At 42.5% G+C, this 21,383-nt stretch overlaps 1 protein-coding gene across 1 annotated transcript; it reads right to left on the bottom strand.

The window, feature by feature from the left end:
* Positions 1 to 10,152: 10,152 nt before the first annotated feature.
* On the bottom strand, positions 10,153 to 18,538 carry LOC121009346 (ficolin-1-B-like). The gene is made up of 10 exons (XM_040442401.1): positions 18,350 to 18,538; positions 16,987 to 17,100; positions 16,740 to 16,784; positions 16,616 to 16,669; positions 16,417 to 16,452; positions 13,095 to 13,139; positions 12,465 to 12,592; positions 12,125 to 12,254; positions 11,396 to 11,530; positions 10,153 to 10,804 (listed from the first exon to the last, which is right to left on the bottom strand). Exons 1-10 carry the CDS (start codon positions 18,432 to 18,434, stop codon positions 10,548 to 10,550), a joined length of 1,029 nt encoding a protein of 342 aa, XP_040298335.1. The 5' UTR covers positions 18,435 to 18,538; the 3' UTR covers positions 10,153 to 10,547.
* Positions 18,539 to 21,383: the final 2,845 nt, after the last annotated feature.

Here is a 21,383-nt window from a genome sequence, read left to right as displayed (position 1 = left end):
ATTTTTTTGTGCAATTACTCAATGTGGATTTAAAGCTCTCCCATTTATCCTCAGTATTATTATGTGACAGTAGCTGCTCCCAGTCTATGCCCTGAAATGCTGCCCCCAACCCAGGGAAATTAGTCTTTTTAAAATTCTGTGTCTTTGCTCTACCTGACAGAGTTTGCTTCTTATAGTTTAGGAGGAATATAATTATATTGTGGTCACTATTACCTAGTGTTTCTCGAACAGTAACATTTCCAACAAGCTCTGCATCATTTTAAATTATCAGATCCAACAGAACATTGGCCCATAGTGGGAGCTTCTAGCAGGTCATCAGTTTAGTGGCCAAGTTTGGGATGGCTCCAATTCTCTGCTGGATCCCCCGGACACCGTTAAGGTGTCACCACATGTTGCTGCTCTTCAGAACGAATGGTAAGGCATGGTGCACCTCAATGGGAAATAAGTCCAGAGAGTCAGGGTCCTCAGTAAACCACTGTTCTTCTTTACTGGAAGAAACTCAAGTGCAAAACAATACAGGCAAGATACTGAGCTGGCTTCTCCAGTCTCCTCCCGGGCAGAAGAAGGGTTTGATGCTGAGGAAAGGCCTGAGCTAGCTGTCCCTCTCTGGCCAAAGGCTGGAGGCCCACGGTCTGTGGCTCAGTAGTAGTCTGGCTGGCTCCTTGGTCACAGGGCTGGTGACCCATGGTCTGTGGCTGAGCGTCTCCGTCCCAGTGTCTTCTTTTGGTAACTCATGCAGTCTGGTCCGAGTCTCTTCCTCCAAGCACTGATCCCTAACTGCAGAACACTAGGGGCTCTGACTGCTCTCCTTATATACAGTTTCTAGCTGAACTACAACCGTGGGAGGGGTGGAGTGGAGATACACAACCCAAACTAATACAATGTTACAGTTAACGTCTCTCATAGACTTGCATTGGACCTTTAATAATACTCAATGGCAATGACACAGCAAAACAAGTCTTCAGACATAATAGAGCTAAACCAGACATTCAAAAGGTCAGTCGGCCTGGTTTTGGTGGTAAACAAGTCTGGCTTTTTCCCTCTAATACCTGCTCGTTCTTAGCTCTTATGATAACTGTGGAGAATTACCAGCTTCTCATTATTAGCTACAAAGTCCCAAAAGTCTTTCAGCGTTTATTAACCCTTTCCACAGTGCCATGCAAGCAAACACGATATATGTCACAACATACATATAAATGCTATTACACAGTATGAAACAGTATGTCAGTGCAAGTTAACCCTTTAAAGTGAAATATAGTAAGGAGTTGATAGCCACAGTGCTAATATGCCCATTCCATTGTCCCCATAATAGTTATCCAGTCTCCCAATATGTGCCGGCCACATTGACCCCATAATTGTAAGCTGCAATGCTCCCATATGTGCCATATTGCCCTTCTCAGTAATAGTGGCAGAGTTCCTACATGTGCCAGCCGCACCATCCTCATAAGTATTAGCCACTATTCCAATTTTTACTAAATGCAAGCTTTTATAAACATTTTTTTTTGTAATATATTGTTTATTCAAGCTATGTCAGAGGCGTACAACAATAAGTCATGGACATGGAATGAAACAATATCTATATTTACCACCCATGACCACCAAATATGCAGGAACGAACCCAGCAAATCTGCTAGATTTATATCAAGCTGGCAGCTCAAGGGGCATGTCTTTTCTGCAGCAGCTAAGGGGCGTGTCCATGCTCTCCCTATCACAGCTCAGGAGGCAGTTGAAAGATAAAACTGAGCATGTGCGGCCTTCTCAGTGAGCAGGTCAGAGAAATAAGAAAAAGAACAAACAGCAGGTGGCGCTGAACAGATAGATTTTATTGAATAACTCAGTGGCTATGCAAAATTTTTAATTACATGCAATTACAAAAGTATTCAGATCCAGGTGCTGGTTTGAAAACTGTAGAATATTTTTTGTGGGACAACCCCTTTTAAGGACCTTCATATTCATGCATGGACAATAGAGTTTAGGAATTTTCCTAAACTATTCTTGTAAGCAATCAACTTTTATGAAGACCGAAAATAAATCGCATTATTAATTTTTTATACAAATCTTGTTGAATCCTGGTGAATGAGTCCTCCTGGTGCTCCTTACTCTGAATAACGCTGACACTATATTTGGAGAGGATAACCAAAAAGTTTAATATTTTACTACATTTATTTTTACATGTCTCTGGGGAAGTGTCTATAAAACATACATAATTCGAGAGAAGCTAATCATCTTTATCAATTGACATGTCCCAAAGGTAAAGAGGGGGAATTCCTTGACTTCTGGAGCTCTTTCATAGTTTTTTCAATGATTGGGGAATAATCTATCTTTGTGGTAACCCCCAGATATTTGATTTCCTCCTTAGCTATATACAGATTTCAACCTGTGTTCCGTGTCACATCAGAATGTTTTACAAGCATCGGTATATCTGATTTTGATTGGTTTATCTGGTATCCAGAACAGGGGTGCACTTAGCCTTTCTGGCACCCCACCCCCAATGCCAATTTCTTAACCTAACCCCTTTCCCACGATGAAAGCGCTCATTGCCCATGGCCCTTCCACTGCCCCTACCTGGTGCTGCCTGGGGCGATCGCCTCACGTGGCCTCATTGGTGGTGCACCCCTGATCCAGAAAGATCAGCAAAAATATTTAAGATCTTTTATTATTTTATGGATCCCTTTATCTGTATTGTTGACATACATGATAAAATCGTCCGCCAACATTTCCAGCTTTATTTCCTCATCTCTGATTCTTATACCTTCTAATTCTCCATCTTCCAACAGAACCAAGGCTACAGGTTCAATAGCTTTTCTTGGGTTTGCCTCACGTCATCCCTGCGTTCCCAGTACCAAGGAGAACCTCCGGGGTGTAAGAGGAAGGGCAGTGGGTTCCAGTAGCCGGTATGGGATATAGGCCACGTTCCACAGGAGCACTGAGACTACGCATCCATCTCCTTAGCCCTCTGACCATGCCCCCCCCCCCACCCTCACTATTATAAACTTGACTACATCTATATTTGCAGTTCATTCTTTGCAGCGTACTCTGTTGTTCTGCACTTTGTACTGTGTAAACCAAAGGATTCCTGTAAACCACACGATTTCTCATAAATGATGTAAAAATAGGAGCACCTCCAATGAGCTGTTGATGGTAGGGTGCACCCTTCCAGGTTTTTGAGAATGGTGTGGAAATAGTTCAGGGGGAGTCATGTAAATTCTTTTGCAGAAACACAACTAAACTTGACTGTACATGTACAGTACAGACCAAAAGTTTGGACACACCTTCTCATTCAAAGAGTTTTCTTTATTTTCATGACTATGAAGGCATCAAAACTATGAATTAACACATGTGGAATTATATACATAACAAACAAGTGTGAAACAACTGAAAATATGTCATATTCTAGGTTCTTGAAAGTAGCCACCTTTTGCTTTGATTACTGCTTTGCACACTCTTGGCATTCTCTTGAAATGGTCTTCCAACAGTCTTGAAGGAGATGCTTAGCACTTGTTGGCCCTTTTGCCTTCACTCTGCGGTCCAGCTCACCCCAAACCATCTCGATTGGGTTCAGGTCCGGTGACTGTGGAGGCCAGGTCATCTGGCGCAGCACCCCATCACTCTCCTTCATGGTCAAATAGCCCTTACTTTCAAAGTTTTCCCAATTTTTTGGCTGACTGACTGACCTTCATTTCTTAAAGTAATGATGGCCACTCGTTTTTCTTTACTTAGCTGCTTTTTTCTTGCCATAATACAAATTCTAACAGTCTATTCAGTAGGACTATCAGTTTTGATGCCTTCAGTGTGAATCTACAATTTTCATAGTCATGAAAATAAAGAAAACTCTTTGAATGAGAAGGTGTGTCCAAACTTTTGGTATGTACTGTATATACAGTATCCCAGAACAGAGGGTATCTGCAAATTATATATTATTTACTGTATTGTTATGTTTTGCACCCAGCATAGCCGTGTATGGATGGCTCTGCCGGGGTTAACAATCTTGGCTCTACTCTCATAGGGGGTTAGATGTGGGCTGGTCCCACCTCTAACCTTAGGTCAGTCTAGACTAGGGTCTGTGGAGAGAGGAAGGAGCGACCTACGGTATGCTGCTTCTTCTTAGGCCTCCCACTGCAGAGACTCACCGATCTCTGCATGTTCTAGAGAACGGCGAGAAGGAAAAGACAAAGGAGAGAATGCGAGAACTTAGAATCTACATGGCTGAGCTTTGGAGTCAGGTAGGTAATAATCTGCTACTTCAGCTATTCAGACCTTACTGTTGTGAAGGACACTGTTAGGATATCCTTCATGCCTGGATACGATTTGGCTAGTCATTTTACTAAAGCCCTGTATCTCACAGAGGACACTACAGCCACCATTACACCAGTACTGTTGTTCACGATAGGTTCTCTTTGGAGGAGACTTTAGCAAGATAGAAATGAAACAGAGCCATAACTCCCACCCACCATAGATCGCAATCTGGGAGAGAATTGCACTGTCTACAGAGATGGACAGGGATTCTACTTCAGGCCTCCTCACTGTGGCCCCTTTAGCAACTCAGGCCTTCATTTTGCACACCAGTGGCTGGAGGATGCATATGTCTTGATGTCCCAGCGCCACTTTCATGTTGGAGGGTACTGTCTACAGCAGCCTTTCTAGTGCTTACCCCCAGCAGAGGTTTTCACAACGTGGGCTTGTACTCAAAACCCTTAAGCTAAAAGGTGTTTACAGGTACACAGAATTATAAATGGCATATGTGCAGTGCCAGCCCTATTACAGATTCTGCATTGGGGTCTTGGGATTTTTAATAAATGAGGTCCTTTGCCCTCATGTGGGTGCCCATTGATAGGCCAGTCTTAATCAGTAGTGCACTGGAATAAGATGCGAAAGGGATACAGGCCTGTTAATAAACTTGCCACATCTTGCAGTCCATATATCAGAAAAGTACGGTAATTCAGAGCCAGTTCTGTGATGCCTAAATTTGCCCTAAGGTTTATGCCAATTTCTGGATAAGCTTCAGTAAATCTGTCGGGCTTGCAGAGGCCCCAACCCTTTTGCTAAGCTCCGCAGACAATCTTCGAAAGTGGTGAGAGTGAAGTACATTAAAAAGAAGTTGTATATCTTTGCACAACACTGGCATGCTCCACAATGAGCAACTTTTATTATGCCAGAAAATGCAACCCCAATTCCCAAAAAGTTGGGACGCTAACATATGGTTCCTTCTTTGCATTATACAGCTTTACCTTGCATTTGTGGATTGCACAGTGAACTGTGTTCACGGACAGTGATTTCTGGAAGTGTTCCTGAGCCCATGCAGGTATTTCCAGTACAGAATCATGCAGGGGTGGACTGGGAACTTAAAATGGCTCTGGGAAAAAAAAACTGAGAGTGGCCCCATGTTGTAAGCGGGTAACGCAAGCAGCCAAAGTCAGCAATACCATAACGCAAAATACCACGTACTACAGTGCAGCTCAATTTATTGCCTGAAAATCTGCCTCCTGGACAACTGCCAACTGGGAACTCTCCCTGTACGGTCTATGGCCAATCCTATCCACCCATGGAATTATGCCTCCTGAAGGCCAGTAGATCACGAGCATCCAATATTGACCATCGGCCTTGTCCCTTGCACACGTGGATTTCTCCAGATTCCCCGAATCATTCGATGATATTACATGCTGTAGATGGTGAGAAATTCAAAGTCCTTAACCCTTTTTACCCCGGGCCAGTTTTCACCTTCCTGCCCAGGCCATTTTTTGCAAATCCGACATGTGTCACTTTATGTGGTAATAACTTTGGAACACTTTTATTTATCCAAGCCATTCTGAGATTGTTTTCTCGTGACACATTGTACTTCATGATTTTGAGTCAATATATTTCACCTTTATTTATGAAAAAATCCCAAATTTACCCCAAAAATTTAAAAATGTGCACTTTTCAAAATTTCTATTTCTCTGCATTTAAAACAGAAAGTGATACTTCATAAAATATTTATTGTCACCGTGCGGTTCACCGTGCCGCGTGTTGCTGTGCAGGCTGGCTGCACACCTTTTGCGTACTGGCTGCGGGTGATTCCATGCAGGCTGGTTGCTTTTGGCTGCGTGCTGGCTGCGGTGTCTGGTGGGAACCTGCCCGTGTATGTGTGTACCCCTTTGACTGTGTCTGTAGTTCTGTTCAGTGTTCCTGGTTGCCATTGGCAACGCCCATTTCTGTATCCCGTGTATGTTCTTGTGTGTCCTGTTCTGAGCTCTGGTGCTGATGGGGTTAACTTCCCCTGTCTGTTGTGCCTGGGTGTGGGTTTGCAGGTGCACTGGTCCAGCACCTATTTCTCCCTGTGTGTCCAGTTCTGGTTTAATTGTTCTGTCTGTCAGTTATCCTGTTCCATTCTTGGTGTAGCTCCTTGCTGCTGACCCAGGGGATCTTTCCATCGGTCCGTTTATATGGTTCCGCCTAGGTTTATATTGTTGTATTCTGTTCCTTGTTTTGCCATCTCCTGTTCTGTCTGTATCTGCCATGTATTTTGTTATTTGTTCCTGTTCTGTTCCTTGCTAGCCTAGCAGTGCTTAACTGCGTCCGCTGTCATGTCTGTTTTCCTGTAGAGCCTAGCAGAGCTTTCTGCGTCTGTTCCATGTCCTGTTATTGTCTGTTTGGCAGTCCTTACTGCTTCTGTTATTCCGTTCATGTCTGCTTCTGTTCTTGTTTTATGTCTGCCTCTGGAAGGGGGTCCCTGGCTTCCCCGGAGGGGGAACCACCATCTGTGTGCAGCTCTGCCTGGGGCCGCTTAGCTTCTACCGCTTGCAGCTTCTGCCTTTGTTATACCTTGCCTGTCTGTAGTACCTGCATCTGTATCTGTATCGCTATCTGTCTCTGCTGGTACCTTTGTTGGTATCTTCTGGTCTGCTGGACTAGCTGCCACTGACTCTGTTTACTCTCTGGAGTCGCCCCTGCCAACTACCGTGGCTCAAGTCTATCCTCACCACCAGAGGCGCTAGTGAAGACCTGTGGTTACTTAGTTACGCCCCTCCAGAGAATTGCCGGTCAGTGGCACAGGGGGTACGCCCCCGCTGGTTCGTTACATTTATTACTTAACATTCCCCATATGTCTACTTTATGTCTACTTTATGTTGCCATAATTTTGTAAATGTAATTTTATTTTTTTAGGACGTTAGAAGGCTTAGAATTTTAGAAGCAATTCTTAAAATTTTTAAGAAAATTTCCAACACCCACTTTTTAAGGACCAGTTCAGGTCTGAAGTTACTTTGTGGGGCTTACATAGTCGAAAACCCCCCATAAATGACCTCATTGTAGAAACTACATCCCTCGAGCTACTCAAAACTGATTTTACAAACTTTGTTAACGCTTTAGGTGTTCAACAAGAATTAAAGGAAAAGGGAGAAGAAATTTCAAAATTTAACTTTTTTGGCAGATTTTCCATTTTAATCCTTTTGTTTCTTTAAAAAAGGGTTAACAGCCAAACAAAACTCAATATTTATTACCCTGATTCTGCGGTTTACAGAAACACCCCACATGTGGTCGTAAACTGATGTAAGGGCACACGCAGGGCGCAGAAGAAAAGGAGCGCCATATGGTTTTTGGAAGGCAGATTTTGCTGGACTGCTGTTTAGATGCCATGTCCCATTTTAAGCCCCCCTGATGCACCCTTACAGTAGAAACTCCCAAAAAGTGACATGCACGGCAGTGCACGGCGAGAGGCTGCCAGACTAAAAGTACTGCATATAGAGATGTAGGAGGGCACTCGGCAGATGGAATCTGAAAACGTGGGATGCCACAAACTGGTTTTAATCGAGAGAGTTCAAGCCGACTATTTAAAATGAAAAACTGAAAAATTTATTCGAAAAATTCCCATATTTAATTCACCTTAACCCTTTGTGGTATTGGACATTTTATCTGAAGTTATTCCCATCTTTTTTACATTGTATATTTTATCTAAGCTTTGTCTCCATTTTATGTACTATATTGTATAACATTGCCTTTATTTTTACGGTGTGTATTAGAATATTCCTATATTATATTATAGTTGCTTTTTATGTTTTTATTGCTATAGAGGTGTTTAATAAATTGTACTGTTCTAACTTTCGTGTCTCTATGTGACTCCATCTGCCGAGTGCCCTCCTACATCTCTATTACCAATTTTTCTTCTTGATTCGGGTGCATCAATTGCAGTAGGTGCACCGTATCATTCCTAAAGCAGGGTGAGCCGCCCCATCCCGATTTTTTTAAAAGTACTGCATGTCCGACTTTTTAGTCCGGCGGCCTCTCACCACGCACTGCCGTGCTGCGCCGGAGCTCCGCCCCCGTCCCCATTATAGTCAATGGAGACGGAGTGGCGGTCCAGCGGCACGGCGAAATAGCAGCAGGACGGATATGACAGGGTGAACAGCCTATCGAATCCGTCCTGCCGCTAGTGTGAAAGTACCCTTATTTGGTCATTATATATTTTTATAAAGCAGATCGTTACGGATGTGGTAATACCTAATATATATACTTTTTCTTATTTATTTAAGTTTTACACAATAATAGCATTTTAGAAAAAAAAAATGATGTTTTAGTGTCTCCATAATCTGAGAGCCATAGATTTTTTATTTTTTGACCGATTGTCTTAGGTAGGATCTCATTTTTTTGCGGGATGAGGTGATGGTTTGAATGGTACTATTTTGGGGGGCATATGCCTGTTTGATCGCTTGGTGTTGCAAATTTTGTGATGTAAGGTGACAAAAAATGGCTTTTTTGGCACTGTTTTTTTTTATGGTGTTTACCTGAGTGGTTAGGTCATGTGGTATTTTTATAGAGCAGGTTGTTATGGACGCGGAAATACCTAATATGTCTACTTTTTTTTAATTTATTTCACTTTAGCACAATAATAGCAATTTTGAAGCAGAAAAAAATAATCATATTTTAGTGTTTCCATTGTCTGAGAGTGATAGCTTTTTTACTTTTTGACCGATTGTCTTAGGTAGGGTCTCTTTTTTTGCGGGATTAGGTGAGGGTTTGATTGGTACTATTTTGGGGGGCAATTTTTGTGATGTAAGGTGACAAAAATGGCTTTTTTTTATACCGTTTTTATTTTTTACGGTGATCACCTGAGAGGTTAGGTCATGTGATATATTTATAGAGCCGGTCATTACGGATGCGGCGATAACTAATATGTGTGTTTTTTCTTTTCTATTTTTTATTATAAAATCAGGGGAAAGGGGCATTTTTTTTCTTTTTTTACTTTCTAACTTTTTTTTATTAAAAACACTTTTTTTACATATTTTTTTTAAACTTTATTTCTGACTAAATTTTGGGGGTCTGATCCCCTCTGCAATGCATTACCATACATCTGTATTGTAATGCATTGCCTGTTAGTGTATTACACAGAGTAATACACTAACAGGTTGCCTAGGAGACCGGTCCTAGGGCTGGATCTCCTCTGCTCCTGTAGAAGGCAGGTCCCGATGTCGTGCAAGGCATTGGGCAGCCTCTGCATGGTATCGGGCTGCCTTCTCACCCATCCGGTCCCCGCCACAGGAGCGCAGGGACCGGATAGGCTCCCTTACCTGCAGCAAACCCCTTCTAGGTCACGGTCAGCACTGACCACGGCATAGAAGGGGTTAATGCGCAGGCATCGGTGTTCTCACCAATGCCGGCGCATACAACATGGGTCCGGCTAACGGGAACAGCCCGTCCCGTGCAGCTGATCGGGCGGACGCAGCTCTGCATCCGCCCCATCAGCGCGCCGTAATAGTACAGCGCTGGTCGGGAAGGGGTTAAAGTCAACATTTTATGCTGAGGAAATTTTTTTATGAAACTGTGCCTAAATTTTTGCACACAGTTTGGTGAACCTCTGCTTATCTTCGCTTCTGAGAGACTCTACCATGCTCATGTGACTAAGTAGCAAATAGCTCCTCCAGCTGTTTTTTTTATTAGTACCACTTACGTTTCCAGCAATTTTTTTGCCCCTTTCCCGACTTTTTGAAATGTCTCACCTTCAACATTTGATATGTGTTCTATGTTTTATTGTGAATAAAATACAGGTCTGTAAAATTTGTAAATCATTCCATTCTGTACATTTATTCACGTTTCACACTACGTCCCATTTTTTGGAATTGGTGTTGTAATTTCCCCCTATTTTTTTGCATACAAAAATTGAGAAAAACACAACAAAAATATTTTTGGGGACTCAGAATTTATTCTCATTCATCTGCTCACAACATCACTGGATAAAGTACATGAAGGAAAGAGAGACACACATTGAATATACTAAAAAAAGGCCTCCAATTGGTGATGCTTTACACTGCCCCCACCAAGTTGGTAGACACCTGGTACTTGGTTGCCCCCAGTCCCGCCCTATTGGAGATAAGACAATGTGAGTAGCTCACACTGACTATGATGAACGAGGATGAGGACAATGAGTCCCCCTCATATGGTCTCATAGCGGTCTTAGGGTCTACAATACTGACAGTCCTTGTATAAAGGACCTCTGTCTATAGTAATTACATGTTCTCTGATCTCCACCCAGACAACAATCTGACCACCTTGTCCAAACTATGACCTGTCTAGTTTTAAACAGGACGAAACTTAATTTCCGAGGACTTCAGGGAGTAATAGTTGTCTCTGAAAGTGAACCAGATGATCCCTAGGCCTTTGGTTGAGTGTTTGCCCCTCAAGTATTGCCCGTTCAGGTTGGAGAAATGGCAGGCTTCGAACCACCAGCCTCCTTTGAAGTATTCGGCACAGCTTTGTTCAGCTCTGCTAGACTTGTCGTTGTTCTGGTCTTTGGTGGAGAAGGCTTGATTTTTTTGTGTTCCTAGTGAATCACCTAGAGAAAATATCAAAGAAAATAGAATGATTAAAATTGTTTCCCAGGAATTGAATATTCATGACCTACAGTATCTTCAGAATAGGTCATCAATAGCTGAATGGTGGAAGAGGTTCAACTCCCCGTACCACCACCGATCAGCTGCGACCTCTTCACAGTATACCAAGTACAGTCCCGCCCTCAATCTCAGTCACTTGAATTGGACTTAGCTCCAGAAAGGCCAGGTGACCAACGGACATGACGTCACTGACCAAGGAAGAACACTCAGGTGAGAGCTGAGGTCCCTTCTGACAGCTGACTGCTAGGGGTGCTGGGAGTCAGACTGCCACCGAATGAAATACTGAGGACCTCTCAGCCTCCTAAAACAGCTGATCAGATCTTGATGATCTGTAGATGACCTGAGAGCCACATATGCGTAACAAATAAATGGGTTTGGCCAATCTTCATATGAGCAAGTACAGACTGGAAGTGTTAGCGCAAGAGCAGCAGAAGATCGGGAAGCATGATTTCTTTTAAGACATTCCTATACGTTTTATTTAGCGTCCAGGCAACCCCTTTAAAGCACATGAATGGGATTGGTAGGTGATTTACCCGATGTTCCTCCAATGAATGAACCGTATCGCAGGACATATTGGTTGGACTCTGACTCGATTTTGAAATCACTGTATATGGCGTACGTCCGGTTGCCTTCAAAGTCTTCCAAGTCAAAGCGGAGTTGGTATGATCCTGCAAGAAAATAATCACCATGGATAAGATTCCATTGTTTCTCAAAGTTTTCAGACTTGTCCTCACAGTGCAACATAGAAATCAATCTATTAAAGGGCTTAACTGGGTATCATAGAGGGTGGCATCTACTGCATCTTCTATAAGTCAGGCTGATGGACTCACAACTACCATGCACCATAATGGCCATGGTAATCAGCTAATGGCTGAGGAGACCATACACGTTAGATTAATGTCAGCCAAAACTGCCAACTTTAGCTAGACCAGCCAACAATCTAATGTGTAAGGGGTCTTCTGACTTTGTTCTGATGCTAGATTTCAGGAGGAGGAAAGGTTCAGGCTGTTGGAGTCCAACATGTCCATTGTCTGATCCTTTTGTTTGCATGGGAGAAAAGCCACCATTGTGCTAAAAAAAGGTACTAAGGAGGGTCAGTTTGTCCAGTTTCAGTGACAACTAAACAACCCCTTTAACTCTGCTGGTGGACACCCATTAAATTCTCATAATTTGGAGATTTTCTTAATATAACTTGGACAGTAATCTGAGCAAGTGACTGCAGAAGATATAACACTATCATATGCCTATCCTTCATCAGTTACCTGAGCGCGTGAGGCGATGGAGATGTTCATTTCCAAGCCAAAATTCACTCAGCTGACTACCGAACCCTGACTGGTAGCTGCTCCAAACACGATTGAAGTCCACAGAACCATCCATGCGTCTTTGGAACACCTGGGAGAACATAGGACAAGTAGAGGAGAAGGTCAGAGTCACGCAGAGCAACATCATGAGCATTGGACGTAGGAATGGTTCCAGGCTCTAGGGAGGAGTTTCAGTGTGGCACATTCCAGCAAAGCATCATGGTCCCCAAAAAATACACCTAGGCCAGGTTTGTCAAAGACTTATTGCAGCCATACAATATAAAGACAAGGTATAACTTACAATCCAGCCTCCCCCGTCGGTGTCCATGTCACACAGAACCGCCAGGGGCCGTCTGCCATCAGGGTAGATTGTATACCATCCTGTCAGGTCAAAGCCGGCGTTCTTCAGCTCTTTACAGTTCTTGGCGCCTATACAGTAGATGAGCAGATAGGGTCAGGGGTCATGTTTGCCCAGAATTTATATCTATGGTACTAGATAGCATGTCTGCCCGATTCATATGGGATCCTAGCTTTAGTAGGAATCTGGAGGTCAGAGATCTCTTTAGTTTGGAATCTTTCACACGTAGTTTTGGGTACAGTGCTACAGAAATGACCTAGAGGAAAATCTCAAAATGTGGAATTATCCTTTAAGAAATGGGTGTGTCCTTTGGAAGAAAAAGGGGTGTGGTTTATGGAAAATGGGTAAGCTCTAGGGGAATATCAGAGGCAAATGCAAAAGGAATCTCATAGGATCCAATAGCCTAGATCCTTAACAGTATGTCATACACTAAGCTACAGAAAATCAATGCCACGGAAATCCACATGAAAGTACCGACATGAGAACATACGCCTGGTGGTTGCTTTGGTCACTTTCCTAGGCTCTTCTGACACTTTGCTAGGAACAGAAGCCAGGTCAGTGTCAGCTACTTACCAGTAAATTCCTTTGGACACGTGGCACCCCTGTCACCTTTGGAACCTGGAGAAAGTGTGAAAAAATTTAGATATCCTGGACACACTCTATAAATACCCATCTTAATGGTTCTTATCGGGGAAAAAAATCATTTGAGTTTTGTTTCTGTCGTAGTAGAATTTTGGCATGATCCTTAAAGAAAAGGGATCATTCATTTTTTTTGTCTGCAATGGCCAAAATCTTAACATTCCCCCCTCTGGGAAAGGGAATAAGACGATGTGACTCCTGATGGTATTTGACTCTACCTCTTTTGAACAAAGGGAATCAGTAGATTCCCTATATGAAATAGCAAGACCTGGGTGTTACCCTAACATCCTAGAATTCCAATTCACCAATAGGATTGTGACACGTCTTATAACATGGACTGATATGTCTCCAGAGCTTGGCATCTGGAAGTAATCAAGGTAGCTCTTAGGCGGAAAAGCAAAGGAACGGCATCAACTGATATACTGCAACCTAGGAATATCCATGTACATTCTGTATTATACACTGACGAGCAAAAGGATAACAATGTTTTGAACTTTTGACTTTCAGGCTCCATCTCTCACCATCCGCTACAGCCTCGAATGTGAGACTCCCATAATTTTATAGACAATCATCTTGGCTATCTCATACATACAGACCAAAAGTTTGGACACACCTTCTCATTCAAAGAGTTTTCTCTATTTTCATGACTATGAAAATTGTAGATTCACACTGAAGGCATCAAAAACTATGAATTAACACATGTGGAATTATATACATAACAAACAAGTGTGAAACAACTGAAAATATGTCATATTCTAGGTTCTTCAAAGTAGCCACCTTTTGCTTTGATTACTGCTTTGCACACTCTTGGCATTCTCTTGATGAGCTTCAAGAGGTAGTCCCCTGAAATGGTTTTCACTTCACAGGTGTGCCCTGTCAGGTTTAATAAGTGGGATTTCTTGCCTTATAAATGGGGTTGGGACCATCAGTTGCGTTGAGGAGAAGTCAGGTGGATACACAGCTGATAGTCCTACTGAATAGACTGTTAGAATTTGTATTATGGCAAGAAAAAAGCAGCTAAGTAAAGAAAAACGAGTGGCCGACATTACTTTAAGAAATGAAGGTCAGTCAGTCAGCCAAAAAATTGGGAAAACTTTGAAAGTAAGGGCTATTTGACCATGAAGGAGAGTGATGGGGTGCTGCGCCAGATGACCTGGCCTCCACAGTCACCGGACCTGAACCCAATTGAGATGGTTTGGGGTGAGCTGGACCGCAGAGTGAAGGCAAAAGGGCCAACAAGTGCTAAGCATCTCTGGGAACTCCTTCAAGACTGTTGGAAGATCATTTCAGGGGACTACCTCTTAAAGCTCATCAAGAGAATGCCAAGAGTGTGCAAAGCAGTAATCAAAGCAAAAGGTGGCTACTTTAAAGAACCTAGAATATGACATATTTTCAGTTGTTTCACACTTGTTTGTTATGTATATAATTCCACATGTGTTAATTCATAGTTTTGATGCCTTCATAGTCATGAAAATAAAGAAAACTCTTTTAATGAGGTGTGTCCACACTTTTGGACTGTACTGTACATTGGACTTGCAATTATTTAGCATATGATTAGTTGTGCAGATTCTTCTCATGTAACTGCATTGTTACTGTTTTGCTCCTAAAATTGTAATTTTTTATTTTGTAAATCCACCTTTGGCTTTCAGCTCTGCCTGAATCCTTCTGGGCATGGTCTTGATTAGGTTCAAGCATGTCTCGAACGAAATCTGTTCCCAGGTCTCTTCTACACGTTCCCAATGCATATTGGCCGACATACTTGGGTACGAATACAGCTTTTTCTTCACCTCTACGCACAAGTGTTCGATTGGGTTGAGGCCTGGGGACTGTGGGGGCCAATCCAGCACCTCTACTTCATTGTCACTGAACCATTTCTTCTCCAATCTCGGTTAATGCTTTGGGTCATTGTCCTGCTGGAGCACTATGTTGTCCTTTTCATACCCATAGTACTCGAGTGTATGAAGTAACTTGTCTTGTAGGATACTCACATATAGCTCAGCATTGAGACCACCAGTGATCCTGGTCAAGTATCCAACACCTTTGGCTGTGAAACATCCCCATATCATCAGGCTTCCTCCACCGACCTTGACAGTCCCTTTAATTTCTCAATCTGTCAGCCGCTTTTCCATTGTTTCTTCCAGACTCATTTGCACCATCAGAGCCCAGTCTATTGTCCTTCGTCTCATCGCTCCAAATCCAATCTTCTACTGTCCACTGTTCATACTTTTTTGCAAACTCAAGCCGACGCTTCTTATGGACAATATTGAAGTCGAGGCTTCTTCACCTTTTTCGGGCCACCATTCCAGACTGGAGTAATGTACGTCGTACACTGCTTGCATGGACGTCTGTGATCTCACTATTACGAAGCATATGAGCCGTCTCCACTGCCGTGTTTGTCGCTCCAGAACTGATAGACCTTGTGATGAGCCAACTTGTTGACTCCGATATTTTGCCTGGACGTCCACCTCTTGGCTTTGGAATGAATGGTTGGTATTCTTCAAACTGTCATGGCGCTCACATGACGCAGTTTTGCAATTTTCTTGGCCGAGATACCGCTATCGATGAGCTGGATGATGCTGTTTCTCTTTTCTTTGAAAATATCTTCTTCACGGCTGCTCCTGGATTTGAACCAGCGACCTTTCACTGAGGAATCAACCTTATCACACACTGAACTATTAGGGAATGTGAGAACAGGTTGTAATTTGTAGTCTACAAGAAGAAAAAAATAGTTCCACCACCAGGAGCAAAACAGAAGTGCCGATATTCGCAATAAAAATTTGCTTTTCGAATATTCGCGCTCAACACTAGCCAAGATGATTGTCTATAAAATGATGGGAGCCTCACGTTCGAAGCTGTAGTGGATGGTGAGATATGGTGCCTGAAAGTCAAAAGCTCAAAAAATTGTTATCCTTTTGCTCATCTCTCTTTTGCTTATGTTTAATTAATCTTACTACATCATTTGGTTTGTGTGTTAGGAGGCTCCTTCCAGTATGTTGCACATCTACACCATGCTTGTCTATTGTCCCAGTTTGTCCAAGGTTCTCCTGCTGACAGCTGCCACTAGGAGAAGCTAGTTGTATATGTAGTTCATTATACTGCTGCCATGGGAGCTGTACAAATATGCATGAGCCATACACCCCCAGCCGAACACTGAGATGCAAAGGGGTGTTACCGTGACAAGGCTGGCATGTATCACAATGCTACCTGATATTTCCCTCAACCAGTACCTGTTCCACATGGACCCCAGCATCATTACCTGGTTTTCCTGGCACTCCTTGCAATCCTCTGTCTCCTGCCCAAAAGGAAAAAGGAATTAGTACAACACAATGCACAGTCAGATTATAGGAAAGGGTTCTTTACAGAAAGAGCAGTCAAACTTTGAAATGCCTGACCACAAGGGTGTCATGTTGGAGACCAGTGGTCATGAGATTCCCTCTAGGGTCGTGTCGAATTACCTTTATTTCCAGGTGGTCCATTAAGCCCTTCATTACCAGGATCCCCCTTTTGACCTAATAGTAAAACATAACCTATTAGATCTATGGACAAAACCCAAGCCAATCATCCATGATTTGTTTTTACCTTTTTGTCCCTGGGGTCCTGAGGGTCCTTCAGGCCCAGGATCTCCTAAATACAACAGAATCCATGTTAAAAGTGGTTGATTCATTAAATGTACTTCTAACCCTAATAAACAAGTGTGAGACGCTGTCTGGTTATAATATGGACGCATTTTAGTGTAGGGACCTCCTGCGGTCCTTCTGACCAAAATGTATATCCCCGTGAGGTCCTATGAACGTATCATGTACATTTGTGCACTCTATCAGAATACCTTTGATCCCCCTGGGTCCTGGTGGTCCTTGCTCCCCCTCTTTGCCTGGAGATCCAGGACATCCTTGAAGAATGGTCAACTGCTTAGAATCCCCAACTTCTAAGACCTTCACTTCTGCCGGGAGTAAGGAGAGCGCCGAGTTATTAGACGCCTGAGATGATGACATCTATCTGTCTGTATCTATCGATCTATCTGTATCTATCGATCTATATCTATCTATCTATCTATCTATCTGTATATATCTATCTTATATCTATCTATCTATCTATCTATCTATCTATCTATCTATCTATCTTATATCTATATTTCAATGGGGCAGCAAAAGATGCGGACAACACACCATGGTTCCGTTCCACGGCTCAGGGGACAAAACAGGCTTTTTCTATTATGGTTGCAGCCATGTACAGTCCGCAAATTGCGGAACGCACATGGCTGGTATCCGTGTTTTGCGGATCCACTACGGCTGTCTGAATGGGCCGTATCTCATATCTATCTACTTATCTATCTATCTATCTATCTATCTATCTATCTATCTATCTATCTATCTATTTATCTATCTATTTATCTATCATCTATCTATCTATCTATCTATCTATCTATCTATCAATCATCTCATATCTATCTATCTATCTATCTATATCTTATCTATCTAATCTATCTAATAAGAGAAAATCTGGCAGCACTGCAAAAAAGAAGAAAAAAGTAAAAAAAAACAAGTGCAAGCTCAATGTACATTAACAGCAAATAGGCAGAACTCCAAAAATAAAAATAAAAATTCTTTATTCACCCATGTGGATGCCTGTGAGAGGCTCTATAGTTGAGCCGAAACGTCACGCATCCACATGGGGGAACAAAGGATTTTTCATTTTATTTTTGGAGTTCTGCCTTTTTACTGTTTATATCTATCAATCATCTATCTATCTATCTATCTATCTCATATCTATCTATCTTCTATCTATCTATCTATCTATCTATCTATCTATCTATCTATCTATCTATCTATCTATCTATCTATCTATCTATTATCTCATATCTATCTATCTATCTATCTATCTATCTATCTATCTATCTATCTATCTATCTATCTCCTATCTATCTATCTATCTATCTATCTATCTATCTATCTATCTATCTATCTATCTATCTATCTATCACATATCTATCTATCTATCTATCTATCTATCTCATATCTATCTATCTATCTATCTATCTATCTATCTATCTATCTCATATCTATCTATCTATCTATCTATCTCATATCTATCTATCTATCTATCTATCTATCTATCTATCTCATCTTCCTCTCTCTCTCTCTCTATGTAATACACATGAAGACATGTGGACATATCTGTCTCCTTCTTACCTGGACATGACACGTTCTCCTCCTGACAATACCCGGACAGGATCCCGCAGAGGACGCACAGTGTGAATTGTGGCGATACTTTCATCGTTGCTTCTTGTCTCCCATCTGCTCTGAAGAGCTTATTTATCCATAGCCTTGCTGCAGACGGGGAGCGTGTCCCAATATTCAGCACATTCCTGTAATGGCCAGTGACCTCCGACCCCCCCGATGAGTATTTCAAAATTAAAGGTAAAATGATATTGTGAAACGCCACCAATGGCTGCTGGTGGAGTATTTGCACAGGCCGGGGTGAAGGTCGCTTGCACACACTTATGTCAATTGTTTACATTTTGGATGGTATTTTTTTTTCGGGCTGATTTCCAAGGAAGTAGAGATTATATTAATAAGTTACCGATGATGGGGGTCTCCTGCCGTGATGTCCTAATCAGGGACTACAAACAGGGCCTGGTCATTAGAAGACTATGTGTGTGTGTGGGGGGGGGGGGGGGGGGGGGAGCTGGATCCCTATTCAATGGGCCTTAAAGGGGTTGTCTTATCTCAGACAATAGAGGTGTATCGCTAGGATAATATGCCCCTATGTCTGATAAGTGCGGGTCCCACCTATGGGCGCACTGCGTATGTGTCGCTGCCCTCCATTCTTTTCTATAGACACACTGAAAATAGCTGAGTGCTGGCGTGTCTATTTCCGTCAGCCCCATAGAAATTTATGAGTGACTCCACCAGCAGAATAGTGAGTGCAGCTCTGGAGTATAATACAGGATGTAACTCAGGATCAGTACAGGATAAGTAATGTATGTACACAGTGACTGCACCAGCAGAATAGTGAGTGCAGCTCTGGAGTATAATACAGGATGTAACTCAGGATCAGTACAGGATAAGTAATGTATGTACACAGTGACTCCACCAGCAGAATAGTGAGTGCAGCTCTGGAGTATAATACTGGATGTAACTCCGGATCAGTACAGGATATGTAATGTATGTACACAGTGACTGCACCAGCAGAATAGTGAGTGCAGCTCTGGAGAATAATACAGGATGTAACTCAGGATCAGTACAGGATAAGTAATGTATGTACACAGTGACTGCACCAGCAGAATAGTGAGTGCAGCTCTGGAGTATAATACAGGATGTAACTCAGGATCAGTACAGGATATGTAATGTATGTACACAGTGACTCCACCAGCAGAATAGTGAGTGCAGCTCTGGAGTATAATACAGGATGTAACTCAGGATCAGTACAGGAAAAGTAATGTAATGTATGTACACAGTGACTGCACCAGCAGAATAGTGAGTGCAGCTCTGGAGTATAATACAGGATGTAACTCAGGATCAGTACAGGATAAGTAATGTATGTACACAGTGACTGCACCAGCAGAACAGTGAGTGCAGCTCTGGAGTATAATACAGGATGTAACTCAGGATCAGTACAGGATAAGTAATGTATGTACACAGGGACTCCACCAGCAGAATAGTGAGTGCAGCTCTGGAGTATAATACAGGATGTAACTCAGGATCAGTACAGGATAAGTAATGTATGTACACAGTGACTCCACCAGCAGAATAGTGAGTGCAGCTCTGGAGTATAATACTGGATGTAACTCAGGATCAGTACAGGATATGTAATGTATGTACACAGTGAGTGCACCAGCAGAATAGTGAGTGCAGCTCTGGAGTATAATACAGGACGTAACTCAGGATCAGTACAGGATATGTAATGTATGTACACAGTGACTCCACCAGCAGAATAGTGAGTGCAGCTCTGGAGTATAATACAGGATGTAACTCAGGATCAGTACAGGATAAGTAATGTAATGTATGTACACAGTGACTGCACCAGCAGAATAGTGAGTGCAGCTTTGGAGTATAATACAGGATGTAACTCAGGATCAGTACAGGATAAGTAATGTATGTACACAGTGACTGCACCAGCAGAACAGTGAGTGCAGCTCTGGAGTATAATACAGGATGTAACTCAGGATCAGTACAGGATAAGTAATGTATGTACACAGGGACTCCACCAGCAGAATAGTGAGTGCAGCTCTGGAGTATAATACAGGATGTAACTCTGGATCAGTACAGGATAAGTAATGTATGTACACAGTGACTCCACCAGCAGAATAGTGAGTGCAGCTCTGGAGTATAATACTGGATGTAACTCAGGATCAGTACAGGATACGTAATGTATATACACAATGACTCCACCAGCAGAATAGTGAGTGCAGCTCTGGAGTATAATACAGGATGTAACTAGGTGATTTTCCTAGTCTATGACGGAAAGTCATGGTTTTATTAAAGACACGGAGGCGAGTATTGCTATCTCCTTCTTTACTGTCCACCTTATAGCAGCAAAGAAAAACTTTACATAACATGACGTAACCATGGTAACATCACCCCTCCCCTCATAGTCCATATAATAAACGGCTCCTCCTATAGATCCTCCTCTTTCTTTACGAGCCTGACACCATAACCGGAACCATCACACACGAAACCGGAACCTTGAATCTGGAAGAACGACCAGCATGGAACAACCGGAACATCCGAACGAACATCAGCTGAGATCACTGGAACCCTTCTTCCTTGAAAGCCAACATGGCTACAACTGGAGCAGAGCAATTGAAGCCCGTAGCGAATCAACTTCCTCCTGAAAGTAATAAACAAATTAAGCAATGGGCAGAAGAATACATCGCCAGTCATACGCGATCCTGCCATAATAAATATCTTAAGCCGACTATGCAGACAAAGCATGCAAATCAGAGTGAAAACCACAGAAAATACATTATAAGGGAGGGAAACCCAGGGTGGGAAATACTCGCCTCCGTGTCTTTAATAAAACCATGACTTTCCGTCATAGACTAGGAAAATCACCTAGTTTTACAGCAAGACACGGAGGCTCCTATTGCTAAGTTTAAAGTTGAGCAATCACAGCAGAAAACAAATGTGGAGGCGGTCTAAAATAATACTCCCTGAATGTCGATGCCAAAGACCAGTCCGCAAGACGTAGAATATCCTCCAATCGTGCCCCCGAAATAGCCAA

The sequence above is a fragment of the Bufo bufo genome, chromosome 8 (genome assembly GCF_905171765.1).
Source record: "Bufo bufo chromosome 8, aBufBuf1.1, whole genome shotgun sequence".
Taxonomy (NCBI): domain Eukaryota; kingdom Metazoa; phylum Chordata; class Amphibia; order Anura; family Bufonidae; genus Bufo; species Bufo bufo.
Note: the sequence above shows the minus strand (reverse complement) of the source record. Positions and strands in the feature narration are given on the sequence as shown.